General features: G+C 43.2%; 1 protein-coding gene and 1 long non-coding RNA gene across 2 annotated transcripts; one reads left to right on the top strand and one right to left on the bottom strand.

The window, feature by feature from the left end:
- Positions 1–1,644: 1,644 nt before the first annotated feature.
- Positions 1,645–4,069, bottom strand: gchfr (GTP cyclohydrolase I feedback regulator). Its single transcript, XM_084915750.1, has 3 exons — positions 3,876–4,069; positions 3,262–3,356; positions 1,645–2,313 (listed from the first exon to the last, which is right to left on the bottom strand). Exons 1-3 carry the CDS (start codon positions 4,014–4,016, stop codon positions 2,184–2,186), a joined length of 366 nt encoding a protein of 121 aa, XP_084771876.1. The 5' UTR covers positions 4,017–4,069; the 3' UTR covers positions 1,645–2,183.
- LOC146366249 (uncharacterized) lies at positions 4,039–7,775 on the top strand. Its single transcript, XR_014798715.1, has 2 exons — positions 4,039–4,120; positions 6,398–7,775. It is a non-coding gene; the product is annotated as an uncharacterized LOC146366249 (long non-coding RNA).
- Positions 7,776–8,511: the final 736 nt, after the last annotated feature.

Below are 8,511 nucleotides of genomic sequence, written 5' to 3'. Positions count from 1 at the left end.
CAGTCGTGTTATTTAGCCACTAGAGGGCACTGAAGACCATGTAATTGCTGACCTTTCCTAATTTGGGGGCATTAGGTCTTTTCTGTTGTCTGAGATATGCAGATATTCTTGTTTCCTGCCTGTTCAAATGGGATTGTGGGACTTTCTTATGTCAGAGCATTCAGCTGATTATTTGTGTTACAGTTCATTATATTGGCATGATGTTGGGAAGTGACGATTGTTATATTTACATGTGAAAATTGTTTCTCCTTGTTTCTTGTTATTCAGAACCACACGTCTGTCCACCCCTCCCACATTTGTTAAGTATGCCCACTGCTGTACTGTTGAGCTGCTATTGACTTCCATTAAAGTATATCCGGACATCACTCTCTGTGCCCCACTCTCTGACCGGAGTTTAAGTCCTGAGGGAGCTATTATCCCAGCATCCCAGAGATAACTCTCTAACACTTGGCTTTCATGGATCGCGTCATAACTCATTAACCAGCGTAAATTAAAAGTAGAAATTTGGTGTTCTTTTTCTGACAGTGGCCTCAAAAACACATTCTCACACTTCTGATTTTGTTGTTCTACAAGCAAACTGTTGCGCAATAGGCTTATGTAATACGTATCCAGAAGATTCTGTATTGCTCATTTAAGTTCTCTGAAGTGACGTGCTACCTCTCCGTGACCCACATAAAGGCAAGCCTTACCGTGCCAGACTACTGTGGTCACCCCTGGGTTTTGTAACAAGGTTCGAACAGTCTGTTTTTTTCCCTGTTCCCTTTGGGGGGGAAACTATTGCATAATCGCGTGTCTGCATTTGCAGGCCTGTGTGGCAGTGCTTTCTCCTGTCATTGTGTTATTTAGGAGCCACAGTGCAGCTTCGAAACATCCAATCTAGCCATCCATCTCCACACCACTCCTGCACCGCCTCACTGTGGCTGTTACACAATGTCCAGCTGTGGAGAACAGCAGTGGTGTGTTGGGAGACATCTGCGCCTCTCCTCCTGCAAAATCCCCTCATCACATGGTTTTGTTTATGCATAGCTGCTTTCAATATCCCAGCAATGTGAACAAAAGAAAAAAAAAAAACAAGGGGAACACACAAACTCTGTCCAAATGACACAAGGAAATACAGTCACAGGAAATGCATTCGCCACCAACTCTGCCCCAAGCCCACAGTGGCTTGTGCTGCATGCAAACCAGGATGGATGAGCCTGTTGCTCTGTCATATCACCAATTATGGCAGCGGCACGGAATCCTCACGGTATCTCATTGCTTCCCATTTTCCTCACATTGTCTGTGTCGAAGCAGTCACTGCGGTGTACCCAAACAGTATCTGGAATGTCTGTGGTAACAGAACTGGGAAGCACCGTCTCCTTTTGATCTTTAGCAGGGAGGTAGATGCTAAGTCATGTGTGAGGCAGCAGGTCTGGTAAGAGTTTGGCTGTGAGCTAGTTGGCAACGTTTCTGGTTTGCGGGCTAGCGATCCGGGCTGGCCCCAGACATTTGTTGGCAGACCCGAGGCTATAATGAAACCACCCAGAGTGTTTTGGCTCTCGCAGCCAGACTTCTGCTCTCAGTGTTCCTGCGACACTAGAGTCTCATCTTCAAACGTGTAGAGACCCTGTAATGCCCCACAGAGCTGTAACAGCCCACGACAAGTAACAATGTTTATCGTGTTTTATTTTTGATGTCCTGTATGCATCTGTTTTACAGATTTTCAGACGATTACACATTATGTTTAATTCTGTTTAAACTGATTACTTTTAATAATAAGTACACAATCCACATAATGACATCATTAAGTTAGAAACACATGTTTTAAAAAAAAAATTGTCTTTACACAGCGATGCATGTAGAAATGTTTCTAGTGTTTTAATTAGAAAAAAAGTGAGGCTTGGTTCAGGATAAATCTACTCTGGTCACTACACTGTATCACCAGTGCTAAACAGTATTGACAAAGGCAAACCCCTGTAGTTTCAGTAATCCCCTGAATCTGGTGACCTATCATCTAATCTGAGCCCTTATGTAAGGGATAATCTCAACTTTACTTTTGTTTGACTATGGCGTTACTTTATAGCTGCCAATATCTTGAATGTAGAATGTATAAAGTAAAAACAGGGATATTCTGCAGAATTCATTTACCCCTTTAAAGGCTTATATAAGTACCCGCCCTCCCAGTACGGTATCTTTGTGATCCATCACTCCATCTCCTTGTGAAGACACCACACCAGTGTCTGTCCCACACCTGTCATGGACACCACACGGAAGCCAATCTTCTCCAGCTTGTCCAGCACCAGGCGAGGCGGGTCATCCACGTGATACTCAGAACTGAAACAAGCATAAACAAAGCAATTCTGCTTTCCACAGATGTGGGAATTTCTGCATCTCTCAGTAAACTTCTCTTGGAAAATAGAGTGCTGTTAATTGTTCTAGTGCTTGTTCACTTCCTTTCACACCTTGTTTCATTTGAATCAGATTGCCAATGTCAACACCTCCCTGATCTGTATTCCATCACCTTGAACGGTTTACTTCAAATCTGCAAGGCAGCAGCTTTCCTCCCCCCTCCCCAACCACACTGAAGCCTTTTCTTCTATATGACCCGATTTCAGCTCTGCCATCAACATGTACATGTTAACTGCCAAAATGTACAAAGCATCAGTTTTAAGTGCCTAAATATGGAGATGCTGCCCACCGTGAGCAAATTTACAGTACACTTGGAAATAAAGTCTGCATGTTTGTGTGCAGCAAAAGATCAGAATGGAGGCAATGGTTAAATCTTACCCATTTACAATCACTGATAAAAATAGTTTCACAAAAACTATTGAATCAGGAGCAAAATCCTGTCAATCTTTGTAAGAGACATCAGCCTCATGGTGCTTAAAAGCTTACAAAACTTAACCATTTATCCTTGGGTGTTTCACATGGTAGCTCTGAGAGGTCAAACACAGTGCAATTTAAGAAAAATGAAAACAGAAAAACGCTGCAAAGACCCTCAACTAAAATGTTTTTTGGGAGACAATAAGGTGAAGGATCAGCTACAGTAAATGGCTAATAGCAAACATCTATAGTTTATATAAATCATGTGATTAAATCACACAGTGCCTTGCGTCTTCCCCCTGCTATTCCATGGTGTTACCGGCGTCACCCCAAAAACACTTCCGTTCTGATTTATTCAGCTTCCGTTGTGTTTTAGCTGCAAAAGATTTCACCTCTCAGGGCCATCATAACAGGCTTCCCACATTTGACCTATATTCGTCAAATGACTTCGGTACTCACAAATTGTTCCCCAGCATAGTCGTTTTCCTCGCTCCCAGGTAATTCATGACCACTGGATCCGAAAATTCATCCCCCACATTTGTCGGACCGTTCTCCTGCAAGGCAGCATTAAGTGTATTACCCACACAGCTTAGAATTTACTCTAGAATTATTGGGGGGGAGACAGCATCACTAAAACAAATGGTCTGTACAGCTCTCACTGATTGCACCTGCAGCCCTCTGGCAGGTGCACATGATAATCTCCAATATCTGAACAAGCTAAAAATAGATGATCCAATATACTCAAAGGGTACTGGAGGAATTAGGCTGCTGGAGTCGTGGAGACAACAAAATGAACATGCGCAAACAAGAGGCCGACAACTGAGCAACATGTGTTTTTAATTGACGTGGCACACACACATACAAAAAGGTCCCACGCACGCTTCTCGCTTCTTTTGTAACCTTAACTTTTTTTCCCCCAGCGTGCCGAATATTACCGGCCACTGCATAACCAACCTTGGCTGATCAGTAGGCTAGTGTGCGCACTGTTTTGCAGTCAAATAAACACATCTGCGACTCAAACGCGCCTCCCCCGACAGCATGATGGGAGTTGTTTACGTATGCAAGATACACACCAGTCGAATCTGTGTGCTGACGAACATGTACGGCATCCCGCTCGCTGGCTTCGCTCCGGTATTCCCCCAGGAGTGACTGAAAGAGGTGTCCTCACAGACAAACGGTGCCCTCTTCAACTCGAGCTCCAGCTGACTGCGCATAGCGGAATGCGGAAACACCCACCGCGACGAGCCAATCACAGCTCCCCTCTCAGCATCTGTCAACAGCCCGCTCTGCACAGGGTCTTGTTCAACTGGGATCGCTGGTTTGTTGATATGAGAAACGCTGGGCAATGTGCATGTACGAGAAGGAAATGTTAGTTTATAGTTTCATTTAACTAAGTCATTTTTTATTCTTCCAGTGCAAAAGTTCACTTTAAAATCTCATCATTCTTTGGATGGGAATTTATTTTATAGGCTACACATTTATTAAATTACATTTCAGTCACAACCAATTGTGCTACACATTTTTCTTTCATTTTCAGGCAACTTACTGCAAGTGGAAAGAAAGTTTTCGTGGTCGCTGTCGTACAGTCTGCTCTATGTATTTGCATGTATTTGTTTAATGCATGTATTATATTAAACCTGCACTGTCTAGAATTCTCTCCTTCCCAGAGATTTATTAATTTCCTCTTGAGTTCGGTAATAATAACTCTGGATCAGTCTTGTGACTGGGAGGGAAATGAAAGGCACAGACCAAAGGAAAGCAACAATGGTGGGAACTCCGATAAGATCAGTAATATGAATGTAATGTCCTGTGGATGCCAGAAAAGCCTGGTGGACTCTCGGTTAGGCTTTGCATGTCATGGTCAGTGGGAACAGTAATTTAAAGCCTGATCGCTGCTTAATAATATTGTGATGGTAGGCAGACGTGCATCCAGGCAAACCAGATTCAGAAATGTTCTGTGGTGCAATCAGTTTTGAAGGCATAAATCGAACCAAAGTGGTTTACCATCAAATCAAATGTGTTTTTCAGATTGGGTCGTGTATTTGTCTTAAATTTAATACGTCTTTAGCAGTCTGAATTGACAGTGTTAAATGGCTTCTGACATTATACAGAGCCTTTAATATGCATCTGCTTGATTCAGACTGGCATCTGTGAGTGGTGGGGACTGCTGAGAAGAGCTGACCTCTACTGGCTTCTGAGATCAGTGAAATTCATTTCCTATTTGTTTTATTTTCATTTTTTTTTCATTAACAAGTTAATTGTTTTGTATTCAGTAAAGTCAGCTTCAGTTTGGATCATCTGCACTACTCCTAGACATCAAAAAGAAACCAGCTGAGGTGGTTCAGCTCAGGGGACTCAGGGATCCCTCTTGGGTGTCTTCTGGGTGAGGTGTTCCAGGGATGTCCTACCGGGAGAAGGCCACTCTAAACAGATTATATCGCTCAGCCTGGCCTGGCAACACCTCGGCGTTCCCCTGGATAAGCCAGAGGAGGTAGCTGGGAAGAGAGAGGTCTGAGCTTCTCTGATTAGGCTGCTGCCCCAAAGCCTGACCTGAGATAAGTGCAAAAAGATTAATCTTCACCATTAAACCAACGAGATCTGCTGCAGGAGAGAAAACAGGAAGGCAGCAGAGTTGTTGCAGAGGCTCCAAAAACAAAGCAGAGACCCCCTTCTTGCCAAGAAGAACCCTCTCTCTGCAAGCATGTTCCTATGCACTGAGACACTTCCTGTGCTCCTGCAGCGTCTTCCTGCACTCGCTCATCTGCTGCTGGTTAATAGAGTCCAGGGTCAACTCCTCTCTGACCCTGTGGTGACAGTGGAGCACATCCCTGGTGGGTCCATGGGAAGCAGCGTGATCTTTTGATGAGGTCTCTGCCTTAGCCTCTCTCAGCTGAAGTGTGACTGCCTGCTGCCGGAACGCTTCCATCAAAGCTCCTTTTCTCTACACAACAGTCATAAAAATACACGCAACCAAGAAACACAACTGTGCTCAAGTTGAGTTTCGGCCTGTTTATAACACATGATATTGAAAACAGAAACAGACATCAATTAAATTCAAATAAATAAGCTTCATGTCTTATACGTCCAATCCGGCCGTTGTGTCGGACATCCCACTCGCAATATCAAGCTTCACATGATAAATGCGTTTGATGGATTTACTTGCTGTGAATAGGCGTGGGCGAGAAATTTGCCCTGAAAGGGTTGCGCTGCTAAAGCGATCGCTCTAAATCACTGAGTGGGAACTGAATAGGAATGAATTATACAGCAGACAGTGTATGCATTTCACGATTTACTGTAGGTGTGTGCTGGGGTTATTATTCCACTATTCAGCTGAGAGATTTAAACTGTGGGAGATTGCAGACAACAGGCACCTCTGACAGACTGGGTGCTAGGCTTGAGCACGGTGTAGGTTTACATTTGTTTAATTGTGATGAATCACTGCATTGTGAGGCCATATACTTTTTTTTCCTTTAGAGCTTCATAATTGTGTGCCTGCAACTGCCTTGTGTAGCCTGGTTCTCCTCCAAGGAGCCCCGCGGTCCCTCTTTTGCAAGGAGATACATCACTGACCTCCTTTTTCTTTGCTTTTTTCCAGATTTCACCGTGCAGCTTACATAAAGCATCTCCGTGCTGCAGCGATATTACCCGACAGCAAGGTTCAGCTCTTTCCTCCTCCTCCTCTTCCACCACCTCCTCCTCTCTGTTTTCACCTCACCTCACCTCGCCTCCTACTTTGAAATGCTGCGCTCACTGATAAATGACACAGCCGGCATAGCGTTATGAAACATGTGCGAGCGCTGTCACCAGGTTAACATTTTGCTGAGAAACACCAGGATGCGGTTTTGGCGGTTCTGCGTACTGAAAAGGAGGTTTTGTTTAGGGAGACTTTCTCCCAGTGATGAAGAAAAATGTCATCAAATATTTGGAGCAGCGTTTTCTCACACACTGTCTTTTCTCTCATCACCTCAATTTAGGGTTTTGTGCAAGAGGCATGTCCCTTTGGGTTACCACAAATGGGATTGATTGGGCTATTAGTAACAGGAAACAACACGATGTGCAATAAACAGAGGGGAACAGAGAAGAACTTTGCGAGGTCTTGAATGCATCTATCAAGCTATCAAGACTTTTTCGCTGGTCTATTCTGTGTTTCATTCTGAGGATTTGTAACCCCGACAGCCATCATTTAGCTGGAATATTTGTCTCTTTTTAATGTAGATTGTTGATGCTGTGAAAAAAGACAGAACAGTGATTTGCTTAAAATGACCTGGGACATATCTCAGTTTATCTTAAATGTTCCAAGAACAGCAGTATGAGATTGAAATCCTTTGGGATTTATAAGTAACTGAGCGGCTGCGCACCATTTACTGTTTGACAGCATGATTAAAACACTTCCAAGCATGCCTCAGTCCTTAGTAAACCTCAGAGTTAAAGACTTACTGCAAATAAAGTCATAGTCGAGGGTTAAAGATGATTTGTCTGTCTCAAAATACTACTTTGACTACTCAGCTGGAATGTTGATGACATGTCTCCTTCTAAAGTCTGAAACTTAACAGGATTTATTGTTACAAGATGTTAATCTGTTTGGAAAGTGCCATATAAAGACAGGGTGAATGAAATGGTAAGTGTGATGGCTAATTGAACAGGGAGAGGAATGACAGCATGGATGTGTAGCAATAGGACTGATTCAAATCTCGATTCTCATCAGGCCTGTGGTCATTGGAATGTTTTGTATTATATGCCGCAGCATGTGGTTGCTGTTTATGCACAAGTCCGGCAGAGGTAATCTGCTCTGTGTATCTTACAGCTTCGGTACACAAGGGATGGCTTCTCTTAGAATAACTACCATGACAATGAGTTGGGCAAGAGCAAAGGGACAACTTGGCTTTGTTTAATCCATAACGACGAGAGAAAGACAGGATATTGTACCCTTCATTGTGCAAAGATTGCTGGTTTCCATTAAAATATGGTCGTAACAGCTGTGTAATGTGATGTGTTATTATAATGACATGCCATGCTGGGCAGCAGCGACTACAGCTTTAGATCACATCAGTGATCAGAAGGCGATATGACGAGTTTATGACTTTTAAACATCTTTTAGTGACGCTTAACTTGCGCTTGTAATTTGTTAAAACTGTTGCACACATTACCAGTGAATGGCAGCAGGATTTTCCTGTAATAAATCAGCAGGTCCTTACGATGAAGAGCACACACGTCTGTTATATATCACATTTGGTGATAGCTGTATGGATAAACACTTTGTATCTACAACCCCAATGCCACAAAAGTTGGGATGCTCTGTAAAATGTAAGTGCAATGATTTGGAAATCTCATAAACCTATTTTGTTTTATTAGCAATGGAGCATAGAAACCATATCAAGTGTTTACACAAAATGAGGTCATTTTGGATTTGGTGGTAGCAACATGTCTCAAAGAGGTTTAGACAGGGTTCATGTTTACCACTGTGCAGCATCCCCTCTTTTAACAACAGTCTATAAATGTCTGTGAAGGGAGGAGACCAGCTGCCGGACTTTTGGGAGACGAATGCCGTGCGATTCTTGTCTGATAAAGGATTCTAGATGTTCAGCTGTCCTGGGTCTTCTTTGTTGCATTTTTCATGTAATGAAAAGTTAACTTGACTTCTTTAAGTTTGTGAAGATGTTTCAACTCTCATCCATGAGGCCTCTTAGACGTGAGCTCGATGCTCTCAGC

The sequence above is a fragment of the Perissodus microlepis genome, chromosome 19 (assembly GCF_051167445.1).
Source record: "Perissodus microlepis isolate ML-2025 ecotype Zambia chromosome 19, ASM5116744v1, whole genome shotgun sequence".
NCBI lineage: Eukaryota > Metazoa > Chordata > Actinopteri > Cichliformes > Cichlidae > Perissodus > Perissodus microlepis.
This window is presented reverse-complemented; position numbering and strand designations above follow the sequence as displayed.

Excerpts from the sequence above, each read along its gene's own strand:
- gchfr (XM_084915750.1), bottom strand. The coding sequence starts at position 4,016 with ATGCGCAGTCAGCTGGAGCTCGAGTTGAAGAGGGCACCGTTTGTCTGT. Across the intron at positions 3,357-3,875 it reads TCAGCACACAGATTCGACTG|GAGAACGGTCCGACAAATGT; the intron begins GTGTGTATCTTG and ends GCTGCCTTGCAG. Across the intron at positions 2,314-3,261 it reads ACTATGCTGGGGAACAATTT|TTCTGAGTATCACGTGGATG; the intron begins GTGAGTACCGAA and ends TGCTTGTTTCAG.